The following is an 18,129-nucleotide window of genomic DNA, read 5'->3' on the forward strand; positions in this document are numbered from 1 at the left end:
AGAATTTCAATGACATAACATGTACGAGGTGTGTTCAAAAATACAGACCAGAAAAATTCGCGTTTTGTGAGAAATGTGAAATAGATGTGAATTCTGTATCATAATGAAAACACAGAATTACTTAATAGACACTGTTTCACAACTAATTATTGTATCCAGATGAGCTATTTATCAGAGATAGTTTGAAATGACTTTATTTTCTGCATACAGTATCAAAAATGTAAGCCATTACTGGCATTGTACATCATCTGGCAAAGCTCAATTTGGAAAGATAATGTGCGCAAGAACCTATTTGCAAAATAAAGTGTACGAATGCAACAATGTATCACTGTGCTCAATGATCTGGTGCAATGTCAACTGCAGAATGGTCTGTTGAAAATACACATTACTTAACTCAAGTCAGCACTCGGCCATGGGACCTATCATTCTATAAGAAACACGTATGTCTGTTAGCTAAAGCTTGAAAGATGGTATAATGTGGACAGTTTTAATGTGGCAAGTTAGGTGGCGGATGTTTTGAACTGTAGCTGCATCAAATACTGCTTGAGGTTGGGTCTGAACTGTGTCTGCTAACTTAACAAGAAATTATGCAGTAGCCATCCCCGAATGCTTTGTGTTGTGTGTTGCTCATTGTTTTCTTTTCTTCTTTTGAAATAAGTGAAGTGACTAATCCTGGTCCATCACGGATTTTGATTACGACCCATACAACACTAGAAGAAATCAGCGATCCCTGTGACAGTGTCAGTTCTGCTGCAGGTTGCTGCCCAGATAAATGGAGGCAGGATTTGTTTCCCCGCAATGGTATTCATCTCTCTGGTTTTATTCGTCTCTGTTCATATAGCTCCATCCCCTTTTGTTTGCGGGAAAGATTTTTTATTTCTTGACGCAATGGAGATGCCCCTGGTAGACACATCATGTACACTATGCATGCATTCAAAAATCAACTCATGGTTCGGTCAGAAATCAACATAGAATGTGTTCCAAATAATATGAGTAGTCGATACACCAATGTGTGCAGGATGATAGGTGCTCTGTGAAACAAGGTTTTTCCTTCAAGAACATGACTTTGGCACCCCCTGAAATGCCACTTGGGGCAGATAGCCTGGTTTGGCCCACCCGTAGATCCAGGCATGGTCAACATTGCTGTTCAGGACGTGCATATGTAAAGGTCTGGCCAACCAAAAAATTCAAGTCCAGCTACCAGCCATGCTGTGTTGCAACATTTTATTAGGTCACCTCAAGAATCTAAGAAGCAGGGTGCACGTGAAAGTGGGGTTAAGTCAATCAAATGCATGACATATTCTGTAGGCTGCAAAGTGGAAAGTGTGCACTCTGTGATCATTGCACACCACAAACAAAGACAACCCAGATAAACGATGAGTACTGCAAATGGTCTGAAAGCACGCTACACAAGGATGAATAGTTTGCGGAGATAGTTATCTGGACCAATGGGGCGCACTTCAAACTGAACATCACTGAAAACCATCACAACTACGAGTACTGAGCTTCTGAAAATCCTCACATTCACATAGACAAACGGGTTAATCTACCAGGTGTTAATGTGTGATGTGGTCTGTCATTGCTGCTTGTTTTTCAAGGAGTTCCATGCATGGTGGGGGAGTGGCTATGTATGTAAAAAACAGTATTCTATTTGAATCCATAGATACATCACGGCACTGCACTGAACAGATATTTGAATCTTGTGCAGAGGCAGTTGAATTTAATGAAACTAAACTTCTAACTGTTGTTGTTTATAGGCCCCACAACTCTGACTTCAGAACATTTCTGCTCAAGCTACAGAGGGTTCTTGATTCACTTTATAGGAAGTACCAGAAATTAGTTATATGTGGTGACTTCAATATTAATTTTGCATATGACTGTGCAAGAAAAAGGATGTTGGTAGATCACAAAAATTCATATGATCTGATGCAGATTTTTTGTTTTCCTTCTTCCCAACTAGGGTGGAAGGGAACAGTAGCACAGCCAATCCAACAGCATTAGAGTATTTTATACCTTGTCAAGGAATAAGAGTGGCAGGATGTTTATAGTGCTGATAACGTAGGTGATAAATATAATCCTTTCCTTAACACACTTCTCATGCTCTTCGAGAGTTGCTTCCCATTAGAACGTTCTGAAAGGGGTACTAGCAGAAATAGTCACAATCAAGCTACAGTAGTCCATTACAAACAGTATTGTAAGGTGCTTAAAAATGTTATTAGGAAGACAGAGGAAATGTGGTATGCAAATAGAATAGCTAATTCACAGGATAAAATTAAAACCATAAGGAAGTGTCTGGTCAGCAGCACAAGGTCAACGATATGAAGTCAGTTCTAATAAAAATATTTCTGTTACTTATAAATCAGATATAAGTACAGTATTTAACAATCATTATCTGAGCACTGCTGGTGATTCAATAAAACTTTAGTATCTACAGGGAATCGTATAACTTCTTTGTCAAATGCCTTTCCAAGGCTGATGTCTGAAATACTCTTCTGTGATGCATACAAGGGAAATATTGAGTCAATAACTAAATCACTGAAGACTCTCATAGATATGATGGAGTGCCTAGCAGAACATTAAAGTACTGTGCTGCACATGTTAGCCATGTATTTAGCCATATTTGTAATTTTTCCTTTAGCTATGGTCAGTTTCCTGAATGATTAAAGTACTCAGTAGTAAAGCCACTTTATAAAAAGGGAGACAGGGATAATGTAGATAATTTTAGACCTATTACTATACCATCAGTATTTGCTAAGGTTATTGAAAAGGCAGCGTATGTAAGGATAATTGATCATTTGGTATTGCACGATTTGCTATCAAATGTACATTTTGGCTTTAGAAGTCTTTCAACAATTGAAAATGCTATATTCTCTTTTCTCTGTGAGGTACTGGAAGGGGTGAACAAAATGTTTTGAATGCTATGCATATTTTTTGATTTAACTAAGGTGTTCGAGTGTGTTGATCACAAAATATTGCTCCAGAAGATGGACCATTACGGAATACGGGGAGTAGCTCACAATTGGTTCATCTCTTACTTTAGCAACAGACAGCAAAATGTCATTATTCACAATGTTGAGAATGGCTGTGGTGTGGGGTCTGAGTGGGGTACAGTCAAGCAGGGGGTGCCCCAGGGATCAGTGTTGGGGCCACTCCTGTTCCTTATTTATATAAATGATATGCCCTCTAATATTATGGGTAACTAAAGTATTTCTGTTTGGTGATGACACTAGCTTGGTAGTAAAGGATGTTATGTGCAACATTGGCTCGGTTTTGAATAGTGCAGTTTATGACCTAAGTTCATGGCTTGTAGAAAATAAACAAATGCTAAATCACAGTAGGACTCAGTTTTTACAATTCAACAAAACCTGCATTTGGATCTGACTTACTTAACTCTTGTGCAGAAAAGTGTGCAGTATACTGCTGCATCCATTTTCAATAAGCCTAATTAAAAAATCTTAGCAGTAATCCATGCTCTTTGAAATTGAAAATGACCCTCATGAGTCACTTTCTATTCCATCAAGGAGTTCCTTGAAAAATTAAGCTGATTCTTGTTACATTGTTAATTGATTTTACTTAAACTTACGGACTGACTTTTTTCAGACTCGTAAACATTTTATTATATCTGTTATTACTTTTATGTCTTAATTACATGTACTGACACGTTCCATGACTTTGGAGATTTGCTCCTCAATTTGGTCCTACAAAACTTTTCGTGTAAATAAATAAATAAAATTGCACAGTTTACCATAACTGGTGTATCTTGATATGCTGCAAACTCTGATCTTACCTGCCGTCCGAGAGGTGTCTGGAAATGAAAGATTTTACCCACAACAAGATGGCGCTCCGTCTCACAACCACACAAGTCAGAGCCTACTTGGATGAAAATCTACTTGGATGACGGAAAGGTCGAAGAGGAGCTGCTGAGTACTCACCACGGTCCCCAGGCCCTACAAATATCTTCACTTCTAGCTACGGTGGATTTTGAAAAATGAAGTTTATCACCAGAAGCCATCAATGAACGAGCTATGATAAACCACTGAGGTGTCATGTGCAGCTACTGCACCGGCAACACTGACAGCCATATTTCAGTCAACAGTTCAGCGGAACAGATGTCATTCAGCTGTTAATGGAAGTCACTTTGAATGCACAAAATCTTCCTACCCTTGCTCCCCTACCTCCTGCCCCGTGCAAGAGTTTTATTCCATTAATATTGACTATCAAAGAGAGTCTTACATTTTTCTGGACCCCCTGTATGACTATAAGAGCATGATGTATTCCCACTTGATAGTGTGTGTAAAACACTTATCTCTACAGTATTGTATGAAATACTTACCTCTGTAGCACAGAAGATGTACCTTGAGAAATACACAACAAGTAATTATTAAAGGATTAAAACCATTACATTGCAAAGGATACTCATTGTACAACAATGAAACATTCTTCCGAGCAGTTGGGACTCCCTTCCCAACAGGGACGATGACACCATCAGATCTTACATGCACTTCTTTTGGATTTGGCTCAGTGCGCCCCAAACCCAATGTGCTGTGTTTGCCAGGAGGAAGTTTCTCTATATAATCAACCTGCGTTCTTTCGTACCTATAAAACATATGACCATTGGTATACTAGCATATGCTGAAAGTGAACAAGACGACAAATTTTGGATTCCACGTTGATTATCATAATACAGTAGGACCGTAATACTTTATAGGCTCTGAAAGTCAGGAAAAGTAACTTTTTCATTAAAACACAAATACCTATTTTGAAGAAGCAAGAATAAGCAAAACGGGCTCTGTAACGTGCCAAATTCTGAGGTAGATGTTAGGGGCAAATCTGTCATCTCAGTTCATTGCGGAAATAATTTACAGACCAATTTAGGAGTAAAAGAATTTTGTCACTGTAAAACGTTTGGTTATTTTTATAAGTAGGGACAGGAAAATTTTGCAAAAACAATAATGCATAAAATAATCCTAATTTAGAAGTTTTCAGCAAATAACATGAAATCTGTGACTATGATATACTGTGAAATTTGCAATTTTGCAATGTATAAACATATTGTAAAAATAAGTAAAGCAATTTATTAATATTCATAACTGATAGTTACTGAATATTGAAACTTTATTTTGGTTTTAATCTCTTCAAGGCTGTGTGCTTGGATATGATCTTCAATTCACAATCCATTTTCTGCATGACAAACTTTGATTTGACGATATGAATAGCACCAAAAATTAGAACGAAAACACAATCAAATTTGGCAAAAAGTAACAACGAACTTGGCCATGAAATGAAATGATTTTTTCCTGTTCCTATCAATAGGTTGTGCTCCTATTGTAGAAAAGAGCAAGGGGTGGAAATGACACCGCTAATTTGGTGGTGATGACTGTTCTAGCCAAGCAGCATCCTGAATGGCAAAGATTATATTAGAAGTGTAACTAAGTCATTACTTGACGTCATGACGGTTCACCACGACAATTTGAAATTGTTGCAAGTGTTAATAACACAGTTAGTTTATTTAATCAGAGTACAATTAGTGACCCAATATTCTTGAATAGTGGTGTGGCCTAGAACACTTCACTGTGAAGAGTGTTATCTGACTATTTTGGGGACTGGCTGTATGCAGCTTGCATAGTTACAATTCACTTGCATTTTATAATAGAGGCTTGCACTATTCTTTGCATCAGTGGAAGTCTTGAAATTTAGTATAGCACAACTAGCCCAAAATTCTGTAAAGATTCTCACCTAATTTCATTGCATATTTTTGCAGCATCAAGAAACCATTAAGATGAGCCACAAACAGTGCTATTAACTACTGAAGGGGGAAATCAAAGGTGAGTGTTCGAATTTATTGCAGAAAGTGTTAGCCAGGAAGTGTCACCTGAAGAGGCTTAGACTTTTGCTTACTATTGTTAAATGTAGGGTGAAAGTGGCTGTGTCACCTTTTTTGTGGTTCTTTACAGTCTGAATAGTTCTTTTGAGGTGCGTGGACACTCAGGCAAGTCGCAATTGATTATCCTGGCACTTAAACAAGAAAATAATGTTTATAAGAAACAAAAACAAAGGTTCCTCCCTTCAAAATTTTTCCCATGTAAAACATTGGAAGGACAGATTAAAATTAATATCACGATATATTTTGGATACACACGGAAGTAGAAGGATGCTATTAAAAAGAGAAATATAGCAGGGTGTATATACGTGCAAGGATAGGAAAAGAATTTCCTAGACTTGCCGGTTAAAAATACACTGTTTCTCAGGTGATTATACAATTTTCCCATGTTAAGTGACAACATACTTTCCCTCTGAGCTGCAAAATCTGTCAATCCTTTGACTGGTACAGTTTTTATACACTAGCACAGAACTTCCCAGACCTTTGGAAATGAAACCCAGCAAAATACTACACGTCCTGGAAAGATCTTTGATGTGCAAAAACATGTATACAGCATATTTTCATGTTAAGAAAGTATAAATACGAATCCCTCCAAATCTCGCACAGTAGCTTCTGAAGCACTGAAATCTAGACTGCACTGCGTTTTTGTCTGCCAATCATAGCTCGTGTCAATCTCTGTGGTCAATGAGAACAAATGTTACAAGCAACGGACATACAATTAGTCAGCCATAGCAACATCACCGTTAAGTAGTGCAAACACACAAACAAGAAATTAATATTCATGCAGTATAACTACAAGGAAAGCTAAGCTTTAAGATACATCAAACACTAAAGTGCAACTAAAATTTTAAATAATGGCATAAATGGCTCGTCTTCTGGGCCCAAAATTTTTTTAGGTGGCTGGCCTCGATAAGTGAAGTTTTGAAAGAGAGAAAAACTCCGAGATTTAAGAAATTCATCGCACATTCTCACGCTCAACATCATTCATACTGCATAAAATGAAAAAGTTATATTTCTCAAACCACCATTCACAATATTTTTCCGCAACCTATTAGAAATGAAAACTGTCGTGATGTCAAACTACATCTACATCTATACTCCGCAAGCCACCCAACGGTGTGTGGTGGAAGGCACTTTACGTGCCACTGTCATTACCTCCCTTTTCTGTTCCAGTCGCATATGGTTGGTGGGAAGAACGACTGTCTGAAAGCCTCCATGCGCTCGAATATCTCTAATTTTACATTCGTGATCTCCTCGGGAGGTATAAGTAGGGGGAAGCAATACATTCGATACCTCATCCAGAAACGCACCCTCTCGAAACCTGGTGAGCAAGCTACACCGCGATGCAGAGCGCCTCTCTTGCAGAGTCTGGCACTTGAGTTTGCTAAACATCTCCGTAACGCTATCACGGTTACCAAACAACCCTGTGACGAAACGCGCCGCTCTTCTTTGGAACTTCTCTATCTCCTCCGTCAAACCGATCTGGTACGGATCCCACACTGATGAGCAATACTCAAGTATAGGTCGAACGAGTGTTTTGTAAGCCACCTCCTTTGTTCATGGACTACATTTTCTAAGGACTCTCCCAATGAATCTCAACCTGGTACCCGCCTTGCCAACAATTAATTTTATATGATCATTCCACTTCAAATCGTTCCACACGCATACTCCCAGATATTTTACAGAAGTAACTGCTACCAGTGTGCGTTCCGCTATCATATAATCATACAATAAAGGATCCTTCTTTCTGTGTATTCGCAATACATTACATTTGTCTATGTTAAGGGTCAGTTGCCACTCCCTGCACCAAGTGCCTATCCGCTGCAGATCTTCCTGCATTTCGCTACAATTTTCTAATGCTGCAACTTCTCTGTATAATACAGCATCATCCGCAAAAAGCCGCATGGAACTTCCGACACTATCTACTAGGTCATTTATATATATTGTGAAAAGCAATGGTCCCATAACACTCCCCTGTGGCACGCCAGAGGTTACTTTAACGTCTGTAGACATCTCTCCATTGATAACAACATGCTGTGTTCTGTTTGCTAAAAACTCTTCAATGCAGCCACACAGCTGGTCTGATATTTCGTAGGCTCTTACTTTGTTCATCAGGCGACAGTGCGGAACTGTATCGAACGCCTTCCGGAAGTCAAGGAAAATAGCATCTACCTGGGAGCCTGTATCTAATATTTTCTGGGTCCCATGAACAAATAAAGCGAGTTGGGTCTCTCACTATCGCTGTTTCCGGAATCCATGTTGATTCCTACAGAGTATATTCTGGGTTTCCAAAAACGACATGATACGCGAGCAAAAAACATGTTCTAAAATTCTACAACAGATCGACGTCAGAGATATTGGTCTATAGTTTTGCGCATCTGCTCGACGACTTGAAGACTGGGGCTACCTGTGCTCTTTTCCAATCATTTGGAACCTTCCGTTCCTCTAGAGACTTGCGGTACACGGCTGTTAGAAGGGGGTAAGTTCTTTCGCGTACTCTGGGTAGAATCGAATTGGTATCCCGTCAGGTCCAGTGGACTTTCCACTGTTGAGTGATTCCAGTTGCTTTTCTATTCCTTGGACACTTATTTCGATGTCAGCCATTTTTTCGTTTGTGCGAGGATTTAGAGAAGGAACTGCAGTGCGGTCTTCCTCTGCGAAACAGCTTTGGAGAAAGGCGTTTACTATTGCAGCTTTACTCGTGTCATCCTCTGTTTCAATGCCATCATCATCCCGGAGTGCCTGGATATGCTGTTTCGAGCCACTTACTGATTTAACTTAAGACCAGAACTTCCTAGGATTTTCTGTCAAGTCGGTACATAGAATTTTGCTTTCGAATTCACTGAACGCTTCACGCATAGCCCTCCTTACCCTAACTTTGACATCGTTTAGCTTCTGTTTGTCTGAGAGGTTTTGGCTGTGTTTAAACTTGCAGTGAAGCTCTCTTTGCTTTCGCAGTAGTTTCCTAACTTTGTTGTTGAACCACGGTGGGTTTTTCCTGTCCCTCACAGTTTTACTCAGCACGTACCTGTCTAAAACGCATTTTACGATTGCCTTGAACTTTTTCCATGAACACTCAACATTGTCACTGTCGGAACAGAAATTTTCGTTTTGATCCGTTAGGTAGTCTGAAATCTGCCTTCTATTACTCTTGCTAAACAGATACCGTATTTACTCGAATCTAAGCCGCACTTTTTTTCCGGTTTTTGTAATCCAAAAAACCGCCTGCGGCTTAGAATTGAGTGCAAAGTAAGCGGAAGTTCTGAAAAATGTTGGTAGGTGCCGCCACAACTAACTTCTGCCGTCGAATATATGTAGCGCTACACAGGCATGCTTTGCTAGCACAAAGATAAATACTGGCGCCAAAACCTCTGCGTCAGTAAATAAATTAAAAAACGGTGGAAGACGAGCTTTTTTCTCCACCCCGAGTTTCGACCACTGCATTTTCATACATTATCCAACGAAGTAAATACAAATTCCGTATTGTTCACCTTCGAATGTAACAGAATTTCAATGGGCTACGAAAATCCGACTGGCAAGACTGTTTGGGATGTTTGTCAATATGGCCAACTCTACGTTCTGAATTTTTTCCTACCTGTGAGAAGAGATGGTTGCTAATAGGAACTTTTATGAATTGTGAATCACATGCAGTATTCTCTTCACCATAAGATTAATACGAATATAAACATTTTGCCATGTATTCTTTCGTGTTTGCTGCTATGTCATTTAAGTCCTGTGTGCCTAATAAACTACGAAACTAGTGTCAGACAACAGCAAACGCGGAAGAATATACATACCATGTCATGTTTATATTCGTATTATTCTTATGCCTAATAGTGATACAGTCAGAAATGAAGCACGGCACTTGACTAGATTTTTAAATCTAAGATGACTAATTTCTATGCAGAATGTAATGTACTAAAGAGGTGTCTGCAAAGATTTTCAAACGGAGAAAAATTTTCGCTAAACTCTCGTTCAGAACACCATCTGTCATACGCAGTCTATTATTTGGTTCTTGTTGATCATTATAATAGAAAGCAGCAGTGTAACTAACAACAAATAGCAGTCTCTTGCTATTGTTTCGCTAATGTGACGATTCTTCTCTCTCTCTCTCTCTCTCTCTCTCTCTCTCTCTCTCTCTCTCTCTCTCGCGGCGGTAGCGTGCACACAAAAGCAAGCCATGCCGCGAGCGGCGATAGGCCGTAAACACTCATTATCAGAATGCGACAAACAATGCAGGACACAGTACAGTAATGCATTTTCAGCTTAGAGTGACGTTAACACCTATAACAAAGAGAACGGCACTTATCATATCAAAGAAAAGTAAGCAATCAATTCAAACCAGACGAAGCGCGTGAAAAAGGAAGGGTACCTGTATAAATGCGGACGGAGCGCCCGACGCATAGCAATGGCTACCTGGTAAAGCTTAACTGCTAAGCTTACGACTCTAACCAAACTACTGTAGCTGTATCGTCATTCATTCGAACTAAATTGTGTCTCATATTACAATGGACCAACTTTGTTTCGATTTGGAGGTGCGGCCTAAAACTTCTCTCTGCCCTTGAATTTCGAGTCTCAAAATTCAGGTGCGGCTTAGATTCGGGAAATTTTTTTTCCCTTGATTTCAAGTTTCATTTTTCAGGTGCGGCTTAGATTCGAGTAAATACGGTAAACCTTCCTCCCTTTTTTTATATTCCTATGTACTTCCATATTCAGGGATGCTGCAACGGCCTTATGATCACTGATTCCCTGTTCTGCACTTACAGAGTCAAAAAGTTCGGGTCTGTTTGTTATCGGTAGGTCCAAGATGTTATCTCCATGAGTCGGTTCTCTATTTAATTGCTCGAGGTAATTTTCGGATAGTGCACTCAGTATAATGTCACTCGATGCTCTGTCCCTACCACCCGTCCTAAACATCTGAGTGTCTCAGTCTATATCTGGTAAATTGAAATCTCCACCTAAGACTATAACATGCTGAGAAAATTTATGTGAAATGTATTCCAAATTTTCTCTCAGTTGTTCTGCCACTAATGCTGCTGAGTCGTGAGGTCGATAAAAAGAGCAAATTATTAACCTAGCTTGGTTGTTGAGTGTAACCTCCACCCATAATAATTCACAGGAACTATCCACTTCTACTTCACAACAGGATAAACTACTACTAATGGCGACAAACACACCACCACCAGTTGCGTGCAATCTATCCTTTCTAAACACCGTCTGAGCCTTTGTAAAAATTTCGGCAGAATTTATCTCTGGCTTCAGCCAGCTTTCTGTACCTATAATGATTTCAGCTTCGGTGCTTTCTATCAGCGCTTGAAGTTCTGGTACTTTACTACAGCAGCTTCGACAGTTTACAGTTACAATACTGATTGCTGCTTGGCCTCCGCATGTCCTGACTTTGCCCCGCACCCTTTGAGGCTGCTGCCCTTTCTGTACTTGCCCGAGGCCATCTAACCTAAAAAACCGCCCAGTCCACGCCACACAACCCCTGCTACCCGTGTAGCCGCTTGCTGCATGTAGTGGACTCCTGACCTACCCAGCGGAACCCGAAACCCCACCACCCTATGGCGCTAGTCGAGGAATCTGCAGCCCACACGGTCGCAGAACCGTCTCAGCCTCTGATTCAGACCCTCCCCTCTGCTCTGTACCAAAGGTCCGCAGTCAGTCCTGTCGACAATGCTGCAGATGGTGAGCTCTGCTTTCATCCCGTTAGCGAGACTGGCAGTCTTCATCAAATCCGATAGCTGCCGGAAGCCAGAGAGGATTTCCTCTGATCCATAGCGACACACATCACTGGTGCCGACATGAGCGACCACCTGCAGATGGGTGCACCCTGTACCCTTCATGGCATCCGGAAGGACCCTTTCCACATCTGGAATGACTCCCCCCGATATGAACACGGGGTGCACATTGGTTTTCTTCCCCTCTCTTGCTGCCATATCCCTAAGGGGCCCCATTACGCACCCGACGTTGGAGCTCCCAACTACCAGTAAGCCCACCCTCTGCGACTGCCCGGATCTTGCAGACTGAGGGGCAACCTCTGGAACAGGACAAGCAGCCATGTCCGGCCGAAGATCAGTATCAGCCTAAGACAGAGCCTGAAACCAGTTCATCAGACAAACTGGAGAGGCCTTCCGTTCAGCCCTCCGGAATGTCTTTCGCCCCCTGCCACACCTTGAGACGACCTCCCACTCTACCACGGGTGAGGGGTCAGCTTCAATGCGGGCAGTATCCCGGGCAGCCACAGTCTTAGTCCGATCGGGGGATGGGTGGGACGAGCTGGCCGTCCCCGACAAACCCCCATCCGGACCCCCACAGCGATGCCCATTGGCAACAGCCTCAAGCTGTGTGACTGAAGCCAACACTGCCTGAAGCTGGGAGTGAAGGGATGCCAACTCAGTCTGCATCCGAACACAGCAGTTGCAGTCCCTATCCACGCTAAAAACTGTTGTGCAAAGAACGTCTGAACTAATCTACAGTGAGCACAAACAATTCGACACAAAATTTAAACGGTTATTAAAATACAAGATTGCCTATTAAATGCAGTAATGCTGCTACTTGCGCACTGCTGACACACTGCTCGGCGGCAGGAGACTACGCGATTTTACACTATTCAGGTACTAAAACGCGATGCTACAACTCTCAAATACTATAATACGCCCAAAATTTATGAATTAAACAATGCAAATACCAAAAACATGCAAAGAAATTAAGAATTAAACTATGTAACAAATATGTGAGCTAAGAGTATACGACTTGCTGCTGCAGCTGCTTATCCAACGGCGGCAGGGAGCACACTCATCAAAAGCAGTTTGTTGCTACTTGAGTACTGTACAGTCTTCGTTCCAAAGCCTTTGACATTTTGCCCTTGACAGATGCTTGTGTGAGCATTGTGTTTTGTTGTTGTAAATGGTACATTTTCTTTGCAAATTAAGTTTTGAATGGTATGAAAGATCAGCCAACCAGTTGCAAATAAAGGTTTATTACCTCCTGACCATGGTTTTGTAGCAATGTTTAAGGTTTTGAACCACACAACAGTCGCATGTGAGAGTTACGCGTGCTTGTGTGTGCGTGCGTGCGCTTTTGTGTGTGTGTGTGTGTGTGTGTGTGTGTGTGTGTGTGTGTGTGTGTGTACTTTCGAAAAAGGCCTCACTGTGACAGTATTTTTGTTGAGACTATTTGCGACTCAGCACCTCCGCTACCTATCATCAAAGTAGGCTTACATGTGGAATAGTCTCAACAGCAGCTAATAACAAAGCCATAGTGCTAATATCTACAGTGAGTACAATTGCAAAATATTGGTTAAGACTGTGCCACAGAGAAATAATTCTAAATCATATCAATGAAAAGATATCAGAAGAATGGTATAAAAGCAATATTAATTATGGTAAGTGTTCATGAGATACTATTATTGAAAGAAATATTATTTGCACAATTAAGTGAAATATCAATAAGAACATAAATAATACATCGCTGACTGAGATAAAAATATTTATGCTTGCTTGTTGTTATCATTAATGAACAAGACACAGAGTAAAGATATCCAGTTTTGTGGCAATGGGAGCAAGCAGGAAAATCAGTAACATTAAAATTTAGCTATTGCTTGGTGTTTTACATCTCATTTTTAAGTATCTTAATGCCTAGTCATTTGAGCCATATTAAGAACCAGTGATATAAAGGCTACTTTGCAATTCACGCAAAAGAGTTTTGATTGAATATCAATAATAACAGACTGATGAGTATCTGTAAATGATGATAACTATTTTAAGGAGAAGTAGCAGTGAACAAAGCATCTTTTTTTCCCAGTGGCCAGCAGACCCACACATTGAAACGTAAGTCTGCAGATAGTACTATGGTACAATACTGAAATACAAATAGAGATCCACTATCTGAACTGATTCACAAACAGTACCTTTTTCTCTGTTTTTGACTTTGTGCACAACAGTACACTATCAGGATATATTCTTAGACATCATTACAGTATGTGTTTCCCACTGACAGAAGTTAAAGTGAAGGGCATACCCTTCATGTATCATTATATATCGTACTTGCATTATACAGTGGTAAATTAAATAAATTTATATCTTCTCAAGAATGATGTAAAATGATTCATCTCATGACAGAAAGAATGAAAGAATTAAATTTCAAAATCAACTGGTACCTGTAAATCCTCTCGTCACTAATGAACATTGTAGTCATGGTGTGCAACAGTCAGCCTCCATAGGTGAGGTCACTAATGCATGTCTTTGCAGTAGCGTCCTATTCTGAGGAATGTCTGTACAAATCCTGGCAGTGGAAAATTTTCACTGTCAACATTTGTCTGGCAAGGGAAGGAGGTGTGGTAGTATAAAGTTCATCATCATCAATCTCTATGACAATGTTCTGGGTTAAATTCAAAACCTATTCACAGTAGCTAGTGTCTCATGAAGTGAGAGGTTGTAACACTGCTGATTGTGAACAGTCTGTGGTATGGCAACATTACCGTATTTACTCTAATCAAAGCCGGACTTTTTTTTCCAGTTTTTGTAATCCAAAAAACTGCCAGCGGCTTAGAATCTAGTGCAAAGTAAGCGTAAATTCTGAAAAAATGCTGATAGGTGCCGCCACAACAAACTCCTGCCGTCTAATATGTGTAGTGCTACACAGGCACGCTTTGCAGGCACAAAGATAAATACTGGCGCCAAAACCTCTGCGCCAGTAAAAAAAAAGTGGGAGAAGAGCTTTTTTCCTCCGCCCTGAGTTTCAACCACTGCATTTTCATACATTATCCAACGAAGTAAAGACAAATTCCGTATTGTTCATCTTTGAATGTAATAGCATTTCAATGTACTACGAAAATCCGACTGGCAAGACTGTTTGGGATGTTTGTCAATATGGCCAACTCTACTTTCTGAATTTTTTCCTACCTGTGAGAAGAGATGGTCGCTAATAGGAACTTTTATGAATTGTGAATCACATGCAGTATTCTCTTCACCATGAGAATAATACAAATATAAACATTTTGTCATGTATTCTTTCGTGTTTGCTAGTATCTCATTTAAATCCTGTCTGCCTAATAAACTATGAAACTAGAGTGAGACAACATCAAATGCAGAAGAATATACATATCATGTCATGTTTATATTCGTATTATTCTTATGCCTGATAGTGATAAGGTCAGAAATGAAGCACGGCAATTGACTAGATTTTTAAATCTAAGATGGCCAATTTCTGTGCAGAATGTAATGTACTAAAGAGGCGTCTGCAAGGATTTTCAAACGGAGAAAATTTTTTGCTAAACTCTCATTCAGAACATCATCTATCATACCCAGTCTATTTGGTTCTTGTTGTTCGTTAACAAAAAAAAGCAACAGTGCAAGTAACAACAAGTAGCAGTCTCTTGCCAGTGTTTCGCTAATGAGACAATTCCTCTCTCTTTAATTGTAAGCAGCGGTAGCGTGCACAGAAGCTAGCCAGACGCGAGCGGCGACAGGTCGTAAACACTCATTATCAGAATGCAACAAACAATGCACGACACAGTACAGTAATGCATTTTCAACTTAGAGTGATGTAAACACCTATAACAAAGAGAACGGCACTTATCAGATCAAAGAAAAATAAGCAATCAATTCAAACCAGACGAAGCACGTGAAAAAGGAAGGGTACCCGTATAAATATGGACGGAGCGCCTGACACACAGCAATGGCTACCTGGTAAAGCTTAACTGCTAAGCTTACAACTCGAACCAAACTACTGTAGCTATATCGTCATTCATTCGACCTAAATTGTGTCTCATGTTACAATGGACCAACTCTGTTTCGATTTGGAGGTGCGGCCTAGAACTTTTTTCTCCCCTTGAATTTTGGGTCTCAAATTTCAGGTGCGGCTTAGATTCGGGAAAATTTTTTTTCCTTGATATAGAGTCATTTTTCAGCTGTGGATTAGATTCGAGTAAATACGGTAGACTCCATGGCCCCCTTGGTGCTCTTCAAATGCCCTTGTTGCTTCTCAAAAGATTACGCTACACACCAGCACCAAGTTTCACCTTCCCCTTCATTTTATCCATAACAATACAAACCCAACACCATATTGTTCATGAACTCATCACAGTCATCCACATAACACAAAAATGTAACAGACATATCATAACAGTTCAGAGATAGGCAACAACAAGCTCGTCGGGAGTGGCAATTCCTGCACTGCTCTCCTTTGCTCATTTCAGCTCTCCTTTGCTCATTTCATCTGCATAGGACAACTCTGACTTGCCCATCAACCCATTATCATAAAAAATAAGGTTCTTTAAGTAAGAAAAACAAAATGCAGCAATCTTGTAAGTAACAGGAACTGTTGAAGAAGGAAGGATAATTAAGGTTAACATCCCATTGGCAACAAGGTTACTGGACGAGCAGAAACTCAAATTGGAGAAGGAAGCTGGCCCAGCCCTTGTCAGTGGAACCATTCCGCCAAGTGCTGTAAAGATTTAGGAAAGCCAATCTTGATGGCTGGACTGAGATTCAAACCACTGTCTGCTCAGATGCAGGTCCAGCGTTTTACCACCATGCCCACTAGGTCAGTAATTCGAAGAAAATACAGATGGTAATTTGATGATGATAAATTCAAACGAACTGTTACCAGGCCCTTTGCTTCAGATTTTTACTTATGCTTTTAGAACTTACTGCTGCAGAAGCTTCTCAGCCCACATTTTTCTTTCTTGATTGATCACACACACACACACACACACACACACACACACACACACACACACACACACACACACACACAAAAATCATCAAGGCTTTCTGAACTCTCTAACTACAAGTGAACATCAGTATAAATTATCTTGGAAAGTTACTTACATATTTCCCAAGGCAACTTCACACAACAGCAACAAGCCAACAGGGTTTGTTTTTGATGTGCAGCAATAGTTTGCTGACTTAGATACCATGTCAGCAAAGTATACACCTTTCCCAAACATGTACCCAGTCACTGGAGCTTCAGGTGGGGCAATCCGCAAGCCCTGCCGATTAAAATTAAAACTGCTAGTGCAAGCAACTTTTTATTCTTTGCAGGAACAAGGCAAGAGGAAATTTAACTAACCTGTGATAAAATTCCAGCAAAGTTTGTGAGCCTTGAACCATGCCACAACAATTTTCGGTTTGGCAATTTCTTGAATGGAGCATACCTCTTCACTTCCTCATGCCGTTTCACTTTGAATACCTTTAGCATTAAATACAAATGACAAATGTCAATCATGAACAGGAGAAAAGGAAGAAAACATTATTCCTAACCAGTAACTTTCCACATATGCTCACACCAAAACATAAAATGCTACCACTCATAGAAATTTACTGCTCCTAAATATTATAGAACTCCTAATGAGTGTTCAGAGATTGGTCCCATTACAGTAACTACACTCAATTATTCACATGGATGAAAATGGAACAATAACTCTCCTAATTTCCTCTGGAGCTATGTCTGCCATATTTAATTTCTCACATTTTCAAATCTCTTCAACTCTTAGTAGTAGTTTATTTCCCCTTTTCTAAAGCTTATCTCTCTTCCTTGACTTTTGCAAACTTTACTGCTTAATTTTTGAACAGCCTTATTTTCACTAACACTTTCTACTTTTCTCTTGGAAAGAAATCCACTTGTTCTGAAAGTTAACATTTGGATCACTTTTTGTCTGTGCTTTGGGCTGTTGTAACTACAAGAAAGTGTTTCAAACTATTCCTATGAAAAGTTCCACACTCAAACATAGCTAATTTTTCCTACAAGCAAGTTGAGGCACAATTCTTACATAATTAAATAAAATGCAGAAATTCTGTTTGTTGGAAATTTTAAAAATTTAAAATAAACCTCTCTTTAAATGTAGTTGTTTTAGTAAATTTAAGAAGTAATATTTGTGTTACACTAACACTTATGTGTACAATTCTAGACTTGTTAAATATCACTTTGCTAAAAGAATTGTTCAAATGATCTATGGAACATACAGCTAACTAACCAACCTCCAAAATTTCAAGTTCATATTGCCTGTGAGTTTCAGCATGAGTATTTTCCACATATTTCTGCAATAGGCAGAACTCTTCACAGCTTTTATCAAGCACTTCTATATCAGCATGTAGCTGTTTGTAATAATTATCTACAGGATGAACATTTTCTTCAGCTGTTTTGTTTGCATTGCTTAGCATACTGTAGGCAATTTCAATTTCCATCAGACTGTCAAGAAGCTCAATTTTTTGCTGGAAAGTGGAAAAAATATAATAAACACC

The 18,129-nt window shown here is 39.8% G+C and overlaps 1 protein-coding gene across 1 annotated transcript in view; it reads right to left on the minus strand.

Moving 5' to 3' along the window:
- LOC124711607 (poly [ADP-ribose] polymerase) overlaps positions 1 to 18,129 on the minus strand; it is a 125,429-nt gene that overhangs the window by 5,188 nt on the left and 102,112 nt on the right. The window contains 4 exon segments of the mRNA XM_047241770.1: positions 4,417 to 4,596; positions 16,717 to 16,877; positions 16,958 to 17,077; positions 17,866 to 18,099. Coding sequence (XP_047097726.1) covers positions 4,417 to 4,596; positions 16,717 to 16,877; positions 16,958 to 17,077; positions 17,866 to 18,099 — 695 coding nt within the window.

The sequence above is a fragment of the Schistocerca piceifrons genome, chromosome 8 (genome assembly GCF_021461385.2).
Source record: "Schistocerca piceifrons isolate TAMUIC-IGC-003096 chromosome 8, iqSchPice1.1, whole genome shotgun sequence".
In the NCBI taxonomy this organism is placed as follows: Eukaryota; Metazoa; Arthropoda; class Insecta; order Orthoptera; family Acrididae; genus Schistocerca; species Schistocerca piceifrons.